The 20,336-nt window shown below is 42.0% G+C and overlaps 1 protein-coding gene across 1 annotated transcript in view; it reads right to left on the bottom strand.

Annotated features, from left to right (window-relative positions):
- The window catches only part of MTUS2 (microtubule associated tumor suppressor candidate 2), a 171,605-nt gene that overhangs the window by 33,899 nt on the left and 117,370 nt on the right, over positions 1-20,336 (bottom strand). The window contains exons 5-6 of the mRNA XM_010005655.1: positions 16,561-16,659; positions 11,265-11,473 (exon numbers count right to left, since the gene is read on the bottom strand). Coding sequence (XP_010003957.1) covers positions 11,265-11,473; positions 16,561-16,659 — 308 coding nt within the window. The remainder of the gene's footprint in view (positions 1-11,264; positions 11,474-16,560; positions 16,660-20,336) is intronic.

Genomic DNA, 20,336 nt, shown 5'->3' with positions numbered 1-20,336 from the left:
TGGTGGCAGAACATCCAGGTGGACTTCCTCAGAGTTTTGATATCTACAAGACAGAAGTCAAGTATACTGCCAGAACTGCAAACAATTAGGGAGACTGAATTTATCTTTCAATAAGACAAGCGTGAGCCTCAAAGCCCATAATCCATTGCAGCACTGCTAATTTTTCAATGCTTGCAAGGAGCATAATTTGGAAACGGTCACTAGTTCTAAATTATCTTTCCAAGTTTTGCTTATTGAAAGTGCTAGTCACATTGTACTTCTGTGAGTGCTTGAAACCAGTAAAAGTGAGTGCTGCTGTCAAAGGACGTGATTTCATCTTCCCTACTCCTTGTCATTTGTTTTGTCTCTATTTTCTTCCTTCTGGTCACACAAGTGTTTGGGCAGTGAATCAGACTGAGGTTAAAACTAAACCAGGGAAGAAGTGGCAAGTCTGGGGAGAGACAGGCCTTAGCACAGGGACAGATTCCCTGGGCCAAAGGCATTTGTGGAGTTTGCATGGCAGCCTCCATACTATGCTGCCAACTGGGAGAAGAGTCCTGTCACAAGCCTCTGCACCCTTCATCTTGTCACACTAAAACCACAGTGAGCCAAGGAAATGAGAAAAGTAAATACATTCACTCTTACAGTTGAAGGCAGAGGACAAATTTTCTCTGATGCAGCTCTGTTGTCAGTAACATGGTTCTCCACATTGCTCTTTAGACATACACATGTACTATATTATTTATCAGGTCAGGTCTGTTGTTTTGATTCTTACCTAACTTAAAAAAAATAATAAATCAGAAAATGTAATACAGTGATTTGGGGATTTCTGAAGATATGAGCAGTCAGTCATGAATCTCAGATAGATGATTCAGCTGGAGCTGAAGGTCATGCCAAATGTGCCTGGAATGGCAATTTCCTTTGGATTGACAGTAGGGTTTCACATTTTGTGTATTACTCAGTACCATGAAGTTTATATGATATTCAGACAACTTACACGGCAGCAAACATTTTTAATATAGTTTTTACATTTTACACTTACACTATTGTATATCTGGAAGAATATGTTGTTTACTCTAGAATTCAACAAATAATCAGAGACTGCATGCTCTCTGTTTCTCAAGTGAGAGAGCCCAGCCAGCTGACTCCATTTTTAAATCAGTTCTCATATGAAAAGAATGTGAGGATCTAAACAGAATTCCTTCAGACTTTTGTTATTTCTGCTAGTGTAGCCTTACATTTATTTTTATGTCAGTACCTTCTAAGGCCATGGATTTAAATGCACCAGAGAAAATACTTTAGTCCTATGCTTTCTAATTCTTGATGTCTGGAATGATATAAAGTAAGCAGTTGCAGTGAATTCAAAATTAACTAGCTCTTGCTGACATGGAATTCATGTTTCCTCATATGAAACATCATTTATACACCAAGATCACAAGGAACTAAAACAAATGCTTGTTTTTGTTGAACTCGTCACCTGCCCTCTGCCCAGGAATACATCCCCCCCAGGGTTATTTCTAAATTCCAAACCTCTGAGTATCTGAAAGCAGATGGCCATTTTCTTAAATTAACTGTATAGAGAAAGGTTTGCTTCTTCTCCCAATAAACAGCGAATATCCTCTCCTCTCTTCCACTTCTGAGTTATTCTGACCCAAAGCCAACGACAACTTCAAGCTGCTGTATTTTTGAGGCCAAGGGACAAGTGCTGACATCCTGCAACAGCAACATGACAAAAAAATTCCAGTGGCTTCACATGGATCAAGGTTTCTCCTATTGGGAAGATTCCCAGTGCTCTGCTGAGAGGAACAGCACATACTCATATTAATGAGAATCCAATTTATCAGTTATGGGTTTGGGGTGTTTTTATACAACAAAAACCTAACTCAGATGATCTTTAGAACTAATTTTAAAAATGCATCCTTTATACTATTTTCAATGTTTCCAGCATCTGTGTAGTTAGAGCTGGCTTTAAGAAGAAATAGCAATAAACAGATCTCAAATAATGACATTAAAATGCCCACCACTTTCTGAAATTATTTCTCTAATGTGTGAGAAGTGGATGTAGGAAGCAGCATTTGAATCAGATCTCAGGGATGAGAGCAAGGCCAGAGAATTCCAGAAGGTTGCACCTGAAGAAACCTTTTAGAGCTCCTTTCTGGAACCAGACAGCTCGGACCTGAAGGGGAGGTAAGCAAGAAGTAGACCACAGTTCTGTAGGTGTGACCTGTATTCTGTGTTTGCATTTATCCCTTAACACCTGGTTGCATCACAACACATTTCATTTGAATGGGCCCAGCTCCCTTTATGATACAAATCACTCCATACTACTGCCAGGCCCAGATAAGCTCTTCATGTGGTTAGGATCAGCCAGCTACGGGATGGTGGCGGGGGAGGGATGAAGCCTTGGGTTTTGCTTGGCACAGAGGCAAGCCAGCATGGCACTGCAAAGCAGCTCCAGCCAGAGCTGATGTCAGCCTGGTTTGCTGCAGCCATCACTCATCAAAACCTTGCAGTCCACAGATCAGATACGTGGCTACCTAGCTTCTAACATCTGTTACCACAATCCACATGGAATGCAACGGGATAGAAAATTGCACCTGCAAAATTTAAGATCAGATCAGAACTTCACTAATAAAGGAAGAGCTCCTTTTCTGTTAGTATGTTTATATGAGAGATTTCTGTAGATGTGGGGGAAGGTCTTGAAAGGCTTAAAGATTGAAATTGTAGTTATAGTCTCTCTGTATTTTCAAGCCTTGTTTAGCACTAGAGCACATCTGCAAGGAATTTCCATCAACAGAGAAAATTCCACTGTATTGCTGCAAAATCCCTCTGTGCATCAGCTCAGAATGCATCTGGTGATGGATCTACACAGGAGGACTAACAGTATTTACACTCTCACCTCCTGGGACTGCAGCAGCAATTTTTGAGAGACAGAGTTATATCAAAAGAACTTTCTAGCTTAGGAATACGCAGTAGTGAGGGAACACAGTAAACAACTTTCTGAAGTCTTTCTGCAAATTACATTTAAAAATGCCCTTGAGGCAGGCGAGGGAAGAGTACACTTTTTAAATGTACCTAAAAGTCAGTAACTTCCAGTATTTAACTAAAGAAAGGTGAAATGCTGTTTTATGTGCAACAGAAGACATTCCAAGACTATGGGAAAGAAGTTCAAACATTATAGTCACATGCGTGGCACCGACACAAATACATGGCATATATTAAACCATCCTATGTTGATTTCTAAATTAATCCTTGTATTTAGCCACTGCTTTGAGTATGTATCTCTTACCCTAGCCTGCAAGTTTGCCACAGGATACTCACAGTGCTTCTCCAGAGGACTGGAGGCTTTGCCTCCTGCCTGAAGTTGTGCCTTGGTGCTTACCTCTTGCCTGGAATGGTAATTGTTGTTCCATATAAAACCCCAAATAAAATTGTATTTAAAAATAAAAAAAAACAACACATACATCTGTATGGTAATCTCCAAGACTCACAGAATCACACAGAATCACAGAATGGTGGGGGTTGGAAGTGACCTCTGGAGATCATCTAGTCCAACCCCCCTGTTAGAGCAGGGTCCCCTAGAACAGATTACATAGGAACATGTCTGGGCAGGTTTTGAATGTCTCCATTCAAAATGTCTCCATCCTGCATAACATGTCTGTGGGCCCTGTAGGAATTCTGTAGCATTCTAGCTGGTGTTGGAGCTCCCTGATTGCTAGCACTATGCAAGGAAGGTACGGGCTCATCCCTTCAACTGTCCAGGAAAGGCAATTTAGAAACAACTAATATTACAGCTCCTTTTCAGGCAATTCTGAAAATGAAAATTGTTAATTCAGAGACAAGAAAGCTATTAATTCAGAGAAAAGCATGCCTACCTCTCAGTCAGTTCAGAACAATTTCCACTTAGCTGGTGAACAGTCTGATGTTGTCAATGGATGCAAAGCACTTAATAGTTCCACAATTACTCCACCACAGGTCTAACCACAGCAGCCACACAGAATCTGTGAAAGCTCTATTCTAAACTGCCTGTACCAAGAACAGATGTTTACATGTTTGAAGCAAATGCTGATAGTCCATATGTGGCACAAAGTACTGATCCAAGAGTGTCAAAGCCTCTGGATGCTAGAATCATTATTCATTATTATCTGTTTGTTTGTTTTCTGATGATGCAAAGATTTATGGAAAAACACAGGCACCTTGAGTCCAAAATAGATCCTTTGCAACATTTTGGTATTGACAGATTGAAGCTATGGCTCTACCAAACCCTGCCAAGATCCATACTGGATGGAATATTTGATTCTTTCAGGGTTTTTCCCTGAAACACAACCTCAGTAAGCACATGCACCTCTGTACAACTGATAGGGCCAGAGCTGAGTGGCTGTGGTGCTAAGACCAAGCAGAAGAGAGATGCTCAAATTGTCTTCAGGCTTTTTTTACTGTGAGAGTGACAGAGCACTGGAACAGACTGCCCAGGGAGGTTGTGGAGTCTCCCTCACTGGAGACATTCAAAACCCACCTGGATGAGTTCCTGTGTGATGTACTCTAGGTGACCCTGCTCTGGCAGGGGGGTTGGACTAGATGATCTCTCGAGGTCCCTTCCAGCCCCTAAGATTCTATGATTCTATGAAGCTCCCTGTTGTAGGAACAAATGCCAAACCTAACAAGAGATTGGAAAGTGAACAGTTTACTCAGCAGCTCATGGTGTCTGTGTAAGCTCAGGATGGTATGACCGTTGTTTCTTGCAAAGATCAGGATCCTTCACTAAACATAGATCCTCTAGTTTAAAGTGGAAAAGAAATTCTCAACCTTAAAAAATGAAATATTGGCTGTGAAAGAAGCATTTCAGATGTGTGGGGTTTAGAAGAGGGATACGTTTCTTCTGAGTCCTTTGCTGAACTTAGCAACTGGCAGGAAAACACTGCAATTTGGCTTTTGCTCTGTGCCCTGCATGAGCAAAGGCAGCAATACCACTGGATTCTATTACTCATCACTGCTTTTCACACAACTCCCAGTGCATTGCCAAATCCTTCAAGTCTACCAGAAGCCAAATACTCAGCTTGGAGGCTGCCACCATCACAAGAGCCACTCCTGACCCTCATTCTGCTTTTTCTCCTCGGAATGCAGTATAAAATCAAGGCTATCAAAGTCAGTTGCTTACACAGAATTCAATAATATAAACAAAAGGAGAAAACAAATTCACCTTTACCTGATGCTTGGCACACAGCCTAAATACATATTTTTGAGGAAAACATGCAAATAAAGAGATCTTTAATTTTTAATGGACATTTCAAACCTCTTTAAGAGGAGTGTTAGATTGCCTGGGGCTATTTCTTTTTTAGCTTGACATTTGAAATATTTATGTGGAACTAACAACATTCTTCTCCAACCAAAGGATACAAACATAATTGGGGAGGTTGTTCCAAAACAAGGCCAGGTAACTACCCATACGGAGACCTGGCCAGACCCAGGAGAAGAGGGTGCACCTCAGAGGCAGAGAATATCTTATAATTTGCAGTGAGAAATCAGCTTGTGCAAATGAGTCCACATCACAGAGGAAATCCCGATATGGGACCTATGTTAACCAGGAGCACACAGCTAAACAAAACCTACAGAGCAGGGGACTGCTCCACCCATCCCCACTCCCACCTCCCTCACAGCAGCAGAGCACTGAGTACCCAGAGGTGCTGTGCAAGAAGAAAATGAGGGACACCCTCTGGGACACAGGTGGAGAGCTTGGATGAAATGATCTTCCTGTAGGCCCTGTGTAGCATCCTCTGGTAACATCCTCCATTCCCAGGAGGGGAAAGATATTCAGCTGCTTCAAGATTTCTATTCCTACATAACCTTACTTTCTCGCTGCCTGTCTTTTAGCATCCACAGCAAATAAGAAGGGGACGTGCAGGAGGCAGTTGCCTTCAGTTCACAAACCTGATCCATTACTTGAGCAGATTGACCACATCTGAGTGTCGTGCAGATCTCACAGCAGCTGCATTATAGAGCCTTCATCATAATGCTTGCAAGAATCATAGAATCACAGAATGTTCAGGGTTGGAAGGGACCTCGAAAGATCATTCAGTTCAACCTCCCTACTAGAGCAGGATCCTCTAGAGTAGGTCACACAGGAACATGTCCAGGCAGAATCTCCTATGTTCCAGTTTGCACACATTACCCCTTGTCCTGTCTCTGGACATCACTGGAAAAAGCCTGGCTCTGTCCTCCTGACACTCACCCTTAACAAATTTGTAAACACTGATGAGGTCACCCCTCAGTCTCCTCTTCTCCAAGCTAAAGTGACCCAGCTCCCTCAGCCTCTCAATTCTTACTGCTCTGTTTTACCCTAAGTAGCAGCCCACAATACCAAATCTTGTACATTTCTACTTAAAACACAATTTAGAAAGCTCTAAAAAATTACAAAGCTTCTTTCTAATTTTTTCGTCCCAAGTAAATCAAGTGTTTTGTTTCAGATCCCTAAACTGTCAGGGTTTGATGAGTCCAAAATGGATTTATTTTCCAGGATACAGAATGAAAAGATTGAGTTGTTCTGACTGCTCTGGTCTCCAGCAGGAGCAAAGAAAAGATTGAACTTGCTCAATATAGGAAATCTAGCCAAGTTGTAAAAATTATGAAGGAGAAGAATGGCACTTTTCTGCAGACTGTGCTTGGGCTAAATTCTAACATATTTTGCAAATCTTGGGAAAGCAGTACCACTGAAAACCAGAAGGTCAGTCTTTCTGGTAAGTTCTGGCTTCTTACCACTGTGCCACCACCAGGCACAAGCAATAGATACATTTCTCCTGAACTCCCTTTCAAAGACAGTTGTGAAAATAAACCATTTTCAGCTCAGCCTGAGATAAGCACTTGAAATGTTAGCCCCAATGTTTTGGAGGCAACGGTGGGAAGTCCCAAGCAGCTTATAACCACTGCAACCAATTTGGCCTCTAACACAAGAGGTAATAAGCATTTGGAGAAGGTAGTTACATGTCACTGGGTGATACGTTGTCCGTTCATGAAACTGAAACAGCATACACGTATCTCTTATTTGAATGGGGAAAAGTTTTCCTTGTCCATCCCAGATTTTGCAGGACATTGCTACATGCATTTACTTGTCTGGAAGATGTGTGTTGTATATCCACCCAAAAGTAACACACACTTGATTGTGGAGAAAAACACACACTGGTTGCTGGTGACATGTCTTCCCCAGTGAAGACAGAAAGTACTGGGATGTCATCAAGTACTGCAGTGCTGTCCCAGCTCTAGCTCAGGACATCTGTGTGGTTCCCTCACTCCCATCTGATCTAATAGCACCCACTTGCTGGGACCTGTCCTGGGCAGTTTCTTCTCTGTGATAAAGACTGTAGCTAAAGGTTGTGCTGCAAGTCTGGAAACCTCTCCAGGCCCACACAGAGCACAGGACAAAATACCCCAGCACAACCCTTTCCCTTACCTACTCCCATCCTTGGGGCCTGCAGTGCAGAAAGATCCCTTGCCCCTCACATGTGCTGGAGATCTGTGGTCCTAATTTGAAATTTCAGAGGCAGAACTTACTAATAGGACTCCCCTTTTTGGCTGCTCAGGAATGCTGTGCAGGCAGGAAGGCATTAGCTCAGTTTCCAGGCTCTGGGTGCTGTTTGGCCATGACACCCTCAGCACAAACACTGCTGCTCTGAAGGTACCAGAGATACCAATGTAATTATTTTGTTTTTTTTCCCCCTCTCACTGTTGATGCCCGGAAAGATTTGTCCTCCAGAGTTTGTCAGTGAGGGCTACTCTCCTTTAGATGGCACTGTTACCACTTCCAAGAGGGACTGCTGCTGGCTACTCTGCTGAACTGGGCTGCAATGGCCCAACAGGCGTTATCACTGGGCTACCAAGTCAGAGCAGGTGAGGAGTGACTCGAGTCAGAGGGAGCTGCTCGTGATATTTGCTCTGAAAAGCTCTGATGGTATCACCTTCACAGTATCACTCCAGTTCCCGCCAATCAGTTGTTCACTTAGGAGTACCCCTCACAGCACAATGGTTCTATTGATATGATCACCATCCAACATCAAGGACAAAGTTCTTCAGAGTAAGTTTGAAGCAGCCCCTAAAGTCAACAGGAGTCAAACATGCATATCTGAGGGTCTTAACTAATCCACCTGCTAATTAAATAATAATGAATAGCCAGGCTGTCCACCAGCACTGTAATAATTACTTTTTGCAGTTAGCTAAATGCTAGGTCAGAACTGCTGCTTTATCTTTTTTTTTTTTTTTTTTTGTCCACTGTCTCAGGCATCAGTTGCTCTGAGTGCCCAGGCTCTTCCCCAGGAGAGGAAATTGCTTTAGCTGTCATTTAGTGGGTCTGTGCTATGCACTGCTACGTCCTGCTGTGCACTGCTCCATGTTGGGCACTCCTTGATGCCTATTAAATGAAATTTGCCTGTTAAGAGCATTTTCAGCAGGGAATGAGAGATGATTCAGGACACAATTCAGCAGTGGACTGGAACAGCCAGAAAATAAATCCAACAAGGCTCAAAGAAAATGGTCATCCAGCCTTAAGGTTGCTACAGCAAGTGCTTAAAACTGGAAAGTGCTCAAAGAAGCTGCTCGTATGGGCCAACACTCTTTACTATATATTGACACTTTCTTTCTCCAACTAAACCTGTCTGCTGGACTTTTCAGGCATGCAAGAGAGGCAAACTATGGTGGGACTAGTAAGGGTACATCAAATCCTGTATAAAAGCGAGTCCAAGCAACCTGCCTGAATCTGGAGGACTATCCAAAGCCTCTGTGCATGGGGACAGGTCATGCCTCAACTACAAATGGGTCTTTAAAGAGCACTGGTGTTTTTCCCAACTTTGGAGAGAGAACAGAAACAGTGTGAGCAAGAGTAGAGAGCCATGGGCACTGGGACACTCCTTCCTGTGTAGAAAACACTGATCCTTGGATGATCTTTTAAGAATCAATCCAGTTCTTGCTGCTTGGGAACCCATTTTCCAACAGAATTAATCTCCAGTTCATAAAGAAGAGACACATACTAAAATTAGGCTATGGTTGACTATCAGATCAAAGAGACTCCCTAGCATGAATCCAGGATCAGGCCCCCTGCTTAGCAGAGCAGAACTGCAAGTTGGACAAATCAACACCAAACCTCTTTGGAATAAGGCCCCACCTGTTCCTGAATGAGTATTATTCCCTTGTCAAACTGCAGTTTTGCTCAGACCTCAACCACCTTGCCTGCAGATTCCTCAGAAACAAACACACATAATTAGTATTTTTATCATGGGAAAAGTTTCTTTTTCCATGCTGTCTTAACAACACAAACCCTGCCAACACAATTTTTTCTGAAAAAACCCAACCCCATACATCTAAACCTGCCTGAGTCTTAAGATGCTTAAATTCCACAGGTATATGATTTTTTAATTCCAAGCCTTCCAGGAACTCAGGGCAGTATTATTGCAAACCCCCAGCTGGCCTGATAGTGCAGAGGAGCTGGGAATATGAGGCACAGCTATGACCAGCCAGGACTTGGAGAAGACTCTATTAAATAAAGTCCCTCAAGGTGTTCAATTTAGGAAGCGTTCTCAGGACATAACTAACAAGTACCAACAGGATGAGAGGCATCTCAAGGCTCAGCTGCAGCAGCTGTTCTCATTTAAAACATATCCAGAGGACACAAAGGACATATGCCCAAGCTTCCAGAATTCTTTCAGCAAACTGTGAATGATGCATGAGATGAAAAATCTCTCCCCCAGTGGACAAAGCATTGACAAAACTGAGCAGACACTGCTCTGCCCTTTTTTGTTTCCCTTTTCTTTAATTAAAGATACTCCACAGTCAGCTCAAAAAAACCCTCAAAAAGCAAAAAAACCCCCCAAATTTTAGAAATGTCCATCACGCCCAGAGATGTCAAGACTAAAGAAAAAGAGTGTTTGGGGGAAAATCCCCTGGGAAGGTATTTAAAATACTTAGTACTTCTTAAAAATTCCCTGATTTTCAGTTCAGTGAAGCTCCCCCAAGCAAGATCAGCTCCTCCTTAGAAAAAAGTAACCACAAATAACTACACTATTTGTTGAAAGGTAACCTTTCCCACTAATAAAAAAACCCCAACAACAAACCTGAATAATGTATTTCAGAATTTGTAAAGACTGTTTGAATCGGTTTCATTTCTTGGTTTACTTTCTCCCATTTAGTACTGAAAGGTTTCTCTTGCCTCTTCCAAAAGTAGACAAGCAGCAACCAAGGATATTATCCAAACCTCAGTTCCAACTGCTAGTGATCGTCTGTCTGCCTGTTTAACAGAGTAGTTGGGACACCAGCTTAATCATAGAATCATAGAATCCTAGGGATTGGAAGTGACCTCAAAAGATCACCTAGTCCAACCCCCCTGCCAGAGCAGGAACACTCAGAGCACATCACACAGGAACGCATCCAGGTGGGTTTTGAATGTCTCCAGTGAAGGAGACTCCACAACCTCCCTGGGCAGCCTGTTCCAGTGCTCTGTCACTCTCACAATAAAAACATTTTTTCAGATATTCACCTTGAACCTCCTATGCTCCAATTTGCACCCATTACCCCTTGTCCTGTCACTGGTCATCACTGAGAAAAGCCTAACTCCATCTCCCTGACACTCACCCCTTACATATTTGTAAACATTGATGAGGTCACCCCTCAGTCTCCTTTTCTCCAAGCTAAAGAGACCCAGCTCCCTTAGCCTTTCCTCATAAGGGAGATGTTCCACTCCCTTAGTCATCTTTGTGGCTCTGTGCTGGACTCTTTCAAGCAGTTCCCTGTCCTTCTTGAACTTAAACAGTTTTGAAGCAATCAACACCTAACAAGTCCTTCATGGTTACTGTGATCATCTTTTAAAATCTGTGTTTAAACATCTGTGAGAAAGTAAATATTTTCCTTCATCCAACACTTTTTGTTGACTAACTACATGGATTGTTTTTGCCTTTGTTTTGTAAGTGTCAACATCTCAGTTACACTTTCCATTCCAGCTGTAGCAGTCAGGGACTGCGACTTCTAAGTTTCTGCATCTGCTTCACTCCTAAAAATATCCTGAAACCCCCTCCCCGTGCTTGTGACAAATGCTTCAGTCACAATTCCCCCTCTTCCAAGTTCCTGAACTTTGCTTTTCAAATCCATGGCATCAAATTATAATTCCCTCCTCATAATAACTGTTGCAAAGAAATGACATGCTTTCCTCCCATGAACAAAGTTTCAGCAACTATGGAATAAATTTGGACAAGTGGCTGGTGCAAAGGCAAAATGTCTTTCCAATGGCAAAAAGTACCCATTGCACTTACCTGCCTGAAAAAGTGCTGTGTTGTTATAGCAAAGACATCAAAGCCACAGCTGGCCCTTTTAAATTCATCTTGAATATTGCTTAATCGTCGGGACTGCTCATCACACTTTTCCTTTAGTCTCTGAATTAACTGCTTCTCAGCATCTCGGCCCTCTCCTGGTTTGGGGGAGAAGCCATTCTTTGGGGTGGTTGGCCTTTGCTTGGGATGTCCTACAAAGGAGAGAAGACAACCAGGGTCACTTTATAAGTATGGACATGACCTTTATGTGTTTCTAAGGCCTTTGTGACTCGGTCCTTCAAAAGAAAAAAGGGTCTGTAGCATTCACACAGATCTGTAATGACTTATAAGAAGAAATAACAAAAGGCGAGATCACAATGAAATATGATCATTGGGGGCCATGCTCAGAGCTTTATAACAGTCATCTCACCTCAGGCTTGAGCTTGAAGGTCTGTTGTGAGTTGAGGAGAGCTCTTCTAAGAGTATCTTACCTATAACTGAGGCAGTTAGAGGAAAGATTCATCTCACCTATATTAGATATCTACAAGTACAGTGATCTACATCTGCACTTGTGATGCTGAACTCTCGTGAATGGCAGTGAGAGAAATGGGCATTTCCAGGTTGAGATTCATCTTACCCTGTTGTGGATGTGGAAAAAAGGTTGGAATGCATTTACACTCTACACATGATTTCTTTAGCCACCTGAACCCCAAGTTTGGTGACTTGACAGAGATGCCAGATTTCCTTCATCTTTGCAGATTTCCTTTTGCCTCCAAATGGGACAATGTGGGGCTGAAGCTGTTCCTCCCTTAATGCAAACATAGCATGGGGGGTTTGCCATTGGGATATCACTACTTATTTTTATCAACAACACTGCAGTCTACCTAGCCAGTTTCCCTTGCTCTCCCCTTTCTAACACTTCTAAAGTTGCAAGATAAACCAGATACATGCAGAAATGCCACCAGGTACCACGTAATGCTGACTGGTTACACCAGTGGCTCTGCATAGCTGCTGTCTCTGCACTACCAGTAACACTTGTAACACAGAATCACTATATGGTTTGCCTGCAGAGATGGGTCCAGGCAGACTCTGGTTCCTGTGATGTGCTCCAGGTCATCTTGAAGCAAGCCTGATCCCATATGAAGATGTGAAACCACTAATGTAGCTTGTGTTTGGGATATCAGCTCAAATACAGTGTCATACTCACAGGAATGGCACAAATACTAAAGCTTACTCATGATAAGCCACTTCAGGGAAGAAAGGCTTTTATCCTACGTTATGCTCATATCCTGCTTGAGCCAACTATTAATTTCTCTGGATATACTCAGTTACGAGGATAAAGCATGAAGGGGTAGTGTCAGTTTGTTTGAGCCACTGCTTGGACAATCTGTTTTGTCTTTATCTTACTAGCTTTCTCAGAACCCTACTCTGCAAACCTTTATGGTTGGCTGGGAAACACCTTTGCACAGATTACTGATTCTTTTTGCTAAAAGCTGATGCTTTTCAGCTCATTCCTGAATAGTGGTCAGGAATCTCTGGTTCACTTCCTCAGCTCCTTCCACTAGTCTCTTTTAGCCTAGGAGAGTCAGTAGAGTCAGACACCTTGTTCTCATGTGCTACTAGAGATGGTGGACACTGGTCTGGATACAGATAAAAAAATAAACATTTCTGTGTTAGCAGATAGGGCTGGGTATGCAGGTATCTGAAAAAAATGGTATTTGCAGTTTTCTAGTCTTGTAGTACACAGTTCCTGAAAAACAATACAGAAACGTCTCCAGCCACTCCTTGCAATGCACTTAACAGGGGACAGTCTTCTGCCATGGATATTAGCCACCCCTTCCCTAAAAACCAAAAGAATCCTTCCACAGAGATGCATCTGCTGGTGTTAGTTTGAGCCAATTTGTGCCACAGAGCAGTGTTCCAGAGGTAATTTTGTCAGATATGCTTTAGATATTTTAGATCTTTAAGGCTGTGTCCTGGGTGTGCAAATGCATCCTTAGGGCAATTTTACTAGATCAGACAGAGAAGCAGTATGGCTTTGCCAGAGCAATACCCCAGCAGCATACCCCTACTTTTTCAGATTTCCAGCTTATGTGGAACCATTGGGAACATAAATTCCAACTTCCTTGGCTACATTCTGGCTCCAGGTTAAGGTTACAGGGAGCTAGCTCCAGCAGAGGTGCTCCCTCAGGTCTCCAAGTATCTCATGCTGCAACTGCACAGAGCCACAAGTGCAAAACAGCCTTTGAAACTCTTTGGGCCCATGACTTGCATTTCCAAAGAGGAATACCAGATTTCACAACAGGACTGACTTCATGATGCTGCAAGACCTTTAATAAGTCAATGCAGGTTGCAGGAGAGGACTTTCTGTCATCAAGACAGTTCAACCAGCATTTCTATTGCCCTCCATTCATTTTCATGTCAGTTAAAGCTTGTACAACTGTTTGTGCAGGAATGGTATTTTCTTACAGGTTCTTTAATTCATGTAAAGGGGCTCTTAACTAGGCAGCACAAAATAAGAAATCAATTAAAGTAGCAGCCATAAATACCTGTCTTTTTAGTATAAAAATTGTGGGCTGTTGAGGCAACATGGTGATGCTACAACAGAAGGCATAGGGAGGAGTGCAGGGGGAAGTCCTTGAAGTCAGACCAGTATTAATTAAAACAGAAACTCATAAAGTTGTTTTGTCTTATATCTTTCTAGCTTTCCTGTTCACTGGAACTTTTGAAGATCACATCTCCATGTTGTCCTTGTCAGTATTATAAGTTGTCCTTGTAAATTAAACTGTGCTATTCTCCTCAGGGATAAATCTGAATTTCTTTGTTCATCTGGGTCTGAAAAGCAGCTTACTAAGCTTATTTTGCCATTGAGGTGTCACTTCTGTTGCTCTGTACAAAACAGGGTATGTATTAATGATGTTGGCCCTGATCCTGAATGTCGTTTTTGCTGATGGTGGGACCAGGGGGGTAGACCCAGTGTACACTGGAGTCACTGAATTCCTTTGATCTACCTCAAAACTCCCACTTTTTTTTTTAATCTACTGGATTGTTTGAACTAAGGAGACATAACAAGTATATACTCATAATTAACACAGTCCATGAGGATTTAGATGGGGAATGCAATTTATTTGCCTTTGAACTGTTCAATTTCTGACATTTTTGTAAGGAAAGTGAGGAAATGACTTTGAGAGAATTGATAGAGTGACAGATGTCAGAAACAGATGGCACCATCCTGCAGTGGGGTGGAAGGAGATCACCTGCATCTATGTACACCTGCTCCTACACAGATTTCAGGAATGGTATTGCATCAATAGATACAACTGAGAACCCTACATGACTGCATCTCAAAACTCCCTTGCCGGTCTTCAGAACTGATCCAAATACTAAAGATCAGATTCAAGCCTAGCAAAAAAAAATTGTATGACAGTCAAAAAGCAGCACTAAATAAAAGGAACTGCATGTGAGGAGGCCAGTAACGGTGGAAGAACAAGCTAGAAACAGCACTCAGAAAGTTTAGAGCCTGTTTCATGGCTACGTGTACCTATGATGGAGCTACCCAAGGAACACATGCTCTGCTATCACAAAGTGTAAATTCTGCAGGAGATTGTGATGCTGATGGAGGAAAGGTTATGCTACTGCTCCTGAGCCCCAGAGATGCTCACTCCTTGTCCTGTTAAATGGCTGATCTGATTATTTTTTTTTTAATTATTTAATAGGTGAAAGGATTGCTCTGTTATTGCTGTTGTTATTTCAAAGAATGCTAAAGGCCACTCTAAAAAAGTTAATTAATATGAAATTTCTTTTCTTGTTTGATCCTTATGGTGATAAACAATTTTAGGTTGCCATAATTTCAGACAACCAAGCTTAAGAAATTCTAAATCAGTCTGATGAAGAGAGGGCAGTTACTCAACATGTCATGAGAATGAAGAAACCTTTGAGGCTTCATTAATTGGATATGCCAAAAATTAAGCCTTGAAAATAATTAAGCTATCCATGGAAAGATACAAGCCTCCTTAAGACAATGCAAATGCACAGTACAAATAAGTCTATGTTTTATTGTGCTTTCTAACTCTAGTGGAAGCAAATAATCTGCCCTGTAACACACTTTTACAGCTACCATCAGTGCTGGTGCCTAAACTAGACTCCCATCATTATAAATGCTGGTGAACTACTGGTCTGACACTCTGCAAAACATTTTCCTTTGGATCTCTCTTGGTGACCTCCCCAGGTGCAAAATAGCCTGAAAATTATATGATTTGGCAGATGGAGTTAAGTTAATCTTATCTCCCTTGTATCTTGGGAAGGAGAGGAGTTCTGATTCCTGTTGGTGCATGGGAAGAATAAATTTAGCCTTCTGCTTTCTTGGTTTTGTTGGTTGGGAAGGAGAAGAAAAGGGATTGAGTTTAGAGACCCCTGATGCAAGTTATAGGTGTCAAAGAACTGTTCTACATGTTTTATACTTTATCATCAAATGAAGAAACACAGGGTTCTACCCCTGATAATTACAACTCAAGTCTCACATAACTATGTAGAGATAACATTTAAAGTTTTTAAGTAGAGTCTGAGAAATGATGCAACAAAACAAAAGATAAACTGCAAGCACAAAGAAATCAGTGGGACCATGCCCTGTCATTTTAGAAGCATTCAGATCAGCCAAAGGCCATCCTTACAAAAGCCTTTAGATCCTTTATACATTTGTTAATGTACACTTAGTAGACATAAATAGAAATAACTTCTCTTCGTTTTAGTAAATAAACAAAGACATTCTTTAGAAATGCTAAAACCATGTGTTTGTGCTCAATATTGAGGCATAAGTTGACAATGCCCCAGTAGCACTCTGAAGGTTATTTCTATAGATAATCTTTCTCCAATTATGCATAGAAATAGCCCAGGAAATTTAGTGCCTTGGCACAACAGCACAAATAGATACCGAGTAATGTACTGTCACTCCAGGTAAATCACCTCAGGTGTCTTTCATTTCACCATATCCGTCTGTTCTCTTTTTATATAGGAAAATTTAATTAAAAAAATATCCCTGTGCCTTTAAACATGTAAAAGAAACAACTCTTTGTTTTGAAGGAAATATGATTGCATGTTTATAACAAAGAAAAAAAAAGTCTATTCAACTCGTGCTTTGGTATTATAAAGCCTGCTGTACTCACAACCAGCTTAATGAACCTTGGACACAATCAGTCTTCACTTAACAATAGTAGGTCTCAGATTTAAGTATTTTAACATGAGATGCAAATTTGGTAAGTTTAACTCTTCCCTGAAACAGTGCCTTTGGCTTCATAAATACCTGGTGAATGGAGCTTGGTGGCTGTTACTGCTGATCTCTTAGGTGATGAGGCAGCTGGTCTGCTAGCATCCTGATCTTTTTGTACTTCTTTCTTCAGACCTGTTTTAGAAAAAAATAAAGGTAGAAGGAAACCCATTTTATAATTCTGTTTTCAGTTGTGCAGGACTTTGTCATTAAGATACATACCAGAATGGCCAAATACAAGTGTTTTGATGTACACAGCACTAAGTTCAGAAGAAGGCCTTACACACTCTCAGTTCTTCAGCCACTGTGCAAGTGACAAACATCATCAAGGCACAAAGAGCTACACACCCTCTCTGTAGCCCACCCTATCTGCACTCTGTGTTGTGTCTCTTCACCTTGCTGTGCATTCCCATCCTGGGATGGAGGAGCAGCTGGGCAGGAACGCGCAAAGCTGACATTAATTTATCCACAGGGCACTGCTCTATCAACTTTTCCCCTAGGTTAGGAAACTGCCTTTTCTGGTGACCAGCTTTCCCAAGGGTGTTTCATGCAGCCAAGAGACAGGCTTCTAGAGAACCAGAAGCAGCTGTGGGGTCTCAGCCTGCGAGTAAGCAAGTCAGGTAGGGCCAGAGGGGTGAACAGACCTACAACACACTGTACAGACTGAGCCAACACTTAGATCGTGCTCATTTATGACCCAGGCATGGACCAGGCTGCCTGCCCTCCTGTCTCTCCTCTCTGTGTTTGTAGCTCCCCAGATTACTCCTGATCTCTGCATTTCTCTTTTTTTCTGCAGCCACTAATTCTTCCCACTGACAGCATGGTGCCCTAGAGCTCTTGGGTTGTGATATCCAGAAACTTTGCACCAGCCTTTCCTCTTTAATTTTTCAGTGCCTTTTATTATTCCTCCCAACATTGGATCTCCCAGGTTAAGGGCTCAGGCTGTCAGTTGTCCAAGCTCTGCAGTCACCAACTGCTTCTTGTACCAGGGAGATATAATTACATCTGAAAGATGGAGCGGCCACCCAAGCTCAGCTCACCCCTCCTGCCCATCCACAACTCCCATCAAAATAGCTGTGGGGACCATGCTGAGAGCAGAAACATGAAAGCCCTGCCCTGCTTGTTTGCCCATGGTGTGATGGTCACAGCCACAGGATTTCATAAAGAAAACATGGACCAAGGAAGTAAGAAGAAAGAGCAAGAAAAAGAAAATTCCTTGAGACATTAATATATTTTCCTGTTTGCTTTCCCTTTTTACTCTTGGTGTTTGCTGGGAGGTTGCATTTTATCTTGCAGGACTGTGTCACAGGAAAGTCAGAGATTTAGGGCAAAACACTTGCTATAAAGCAAAAACAATGTTTGCCTAACTGACTTTCCCTTCTCTCATGAGTACTTTCTTGGATGTTTTGTGGGAAAATATCCCACAGAATCTGAAGGACCTGACGAAGGAAAACAAAACTGTATTTTCTTGATGGTGCTTGAGAGCAGTGGCAGTCCAAATGCTAGTAGTGCCTTCCATTCTGCTTAGTGCAAATCTGAACTGGCTATTTCAACAGTGGACAAAAGTGATCATTTTATATGGGGATCAAAATCTTCAAGGAAAATTAATGGATAACTAGTTTTCTGCTCTCTCCAAAGCTGCAGCTAGTCACAGTTGCAGCATCAGGTTTATTTTTGATGCAACATTCACCTTTCCTCTTCTGTCTGCATCAGGACTTGCAAGCACCAGATGCAGATGCAGCACTTGCCACTCACCAAAAGCTAAGCTTCATATTTTCTAGCAGTGTGTCTCAGCATTCAGGGTGTGTCCTTGAACAGCACATGCACATGCACAAGTCCTGTATCCAACGATTTGCAAAGGATGGTACAGGGGAAGATCTAACATCCTTTTTGACTCTGCCCAAGGCTCATAGGCAAAATCACACCATGAATCATCAGGGGCTGGCAAAGACTGAACTCTTCTTCATATATTTACTTTGGTCCATCTCTGCTGTTTATAAATGAAACATGTTGAGGCTACGATTCTCATTTGTATTAATACTTTTCACAGGGAAGTGAGAGAGGATATAAATCACCTGTGTCTGCCACCTACTACACTGCTCTACAGAGCAAGACATAAAATAAGTTTATGGTGCCATGTCATTATTAAGGACTATGTGAAAGCAACCTAAGGCAGGTTCCATGACACAAAACCAGAGCTTGTTTTATAAGGCACAGTGTGTATGATTACACACTTGAGCATTACTTTTTCATGGCAACGAGGTCTTGTTTTTTCTGTGGGTTTCAAAATAAAAATATGATGCACAAATGGGCCATATACCAAGCTCCCTGTAAATTTTGCTATGGAAAATGTCAAACACAGACAAGGATAGGAAAAGTGTGTTTTCCTTATGCAGTAACAAGGGGCATATAAATACTTAACTACTTCTGTTTTTGAGACATTTTCAATAAGGAACACCTGGGGAATTAGTTCAGCCTCTTAAGCACAAAGCAAGAAAGAATGCAGCAATCAGAGCTCAGTTGGAAGAAAACGGCAAAGAAGCCCTGTGAGCAGTTCTGTAGAGGGGCAAGGCAAGGCCTGTGGAGAGCAGTGAGAGGTGAGAGTCATGAATGGATGCAGACAGTGGTGCCTGGCAGGAGTGGCTGCATGGGAGATGTTGGCTCCAGAAGGTGGGAGATCAGCAGAGCAAAGGCACAAATATATCTGTTGGCAAGAACAGAAGAGCAGAACTAATAACAAGGGGAGAAAATGAGGATAATTGCTCTTCTTCAGTTTGCAAGATTAGGAGAGCTCCTAAGGTGTGGTAGAGGTGGCAAAACAGCAACCAGGGAAGCAAGGAGGGGTTGTGCAGTAAGGGAAGAGCCAATGCTCAGCACTGCTTTGCTGGGAAGGGGCCAAGGAGAGAGGGATGTGGAGCTAGCAATTATTTGGCTTCTCTTTCCTAAGCAGAAAGGTCTGGGTGGCCACTTTGTGGCTCTCCTCATCAGGGAGGGATCTAAGAAGCACACAGCAGGCAAAAGAAAGAACAGACGGCAGGAGCAAACCACTACTGTTCTGCTAAGCTTATCACCCACAGGGAAATCTTAGGGGAAGAGCTGTCCCTGGGTCAGACCTCAAGTAAGAGGCTGTGCTGAATGCTTTTCTAAAAATGGGGTTTGTTCTTTTCTCCTTTGAAACAACAGCTGTTAGTTGGTTAAAAGAGAAACATTCAGAAAACATGTTGATTTCAAGAGAAGTTCCTGCAGGGAAAATTCATTTCTAAATTACAAGAGTTTGAGCTCTGAAGTTGTCATTTCACAGAAAACTAGAACTTCAGATTTTAATAATCTCTAACAGACCATTGGTAGGATGGTCAGCATAACACTGTACTGCAGGGCACCACACAGCAGGAGGTTCTACAGTTGGATCTTTTCTACTTCTGAGTGTGCTAGAAGTAACTCAAAGGATGTAATGTACAGAAGTTTGATGCTTCACTGTAACTCAGGAAACAAAACGAGCATTTCAGTTGTTACTGAACACATGTAAAACCTCGAAAAAACACTTTATCTGTCAAGTGTATTGTGAAATGCCAACAGGTGGTGTGCATACAATCATAAAATAATATAAAATATGTCAAATATAGTACTGAACTTCCTTTTATATTTGTAAGTTTATATTTTCTGAACCTGAACACTATTTTAATTTTATTCTAAACTTGGTTTTTAAAAAGGAACTTGGACCTGGAACAAAATTTACTTCAAAGTCACAGGCTGGAAATACAGAATTCCAGTTAGCTCTGTGCTAAATGCCTGTACATCAGTTTTATTCCTGC

The sequence above is a fragment of the Chaetura pelagica genome, unplaced genomic scaffold, assembly GCF_000747805.2.
Source record: "Chaetura pelagica isolate M959 unplaced genomic scaffold, ChaPel_1.0 scaffold269, whole genome shotgun sequence".
Taxonomy (NCBI): Eukaryota; Metazoa; Chordata; class Aves; order Apodiformes; family Apodidae; genus Chaetura; species Chaetura pelagica.
The sequence above is the reverse complement of the archived record's forward strand: the minus strand, read 5'-3'. Positions and strand labels throughout refer to the sequence as shown.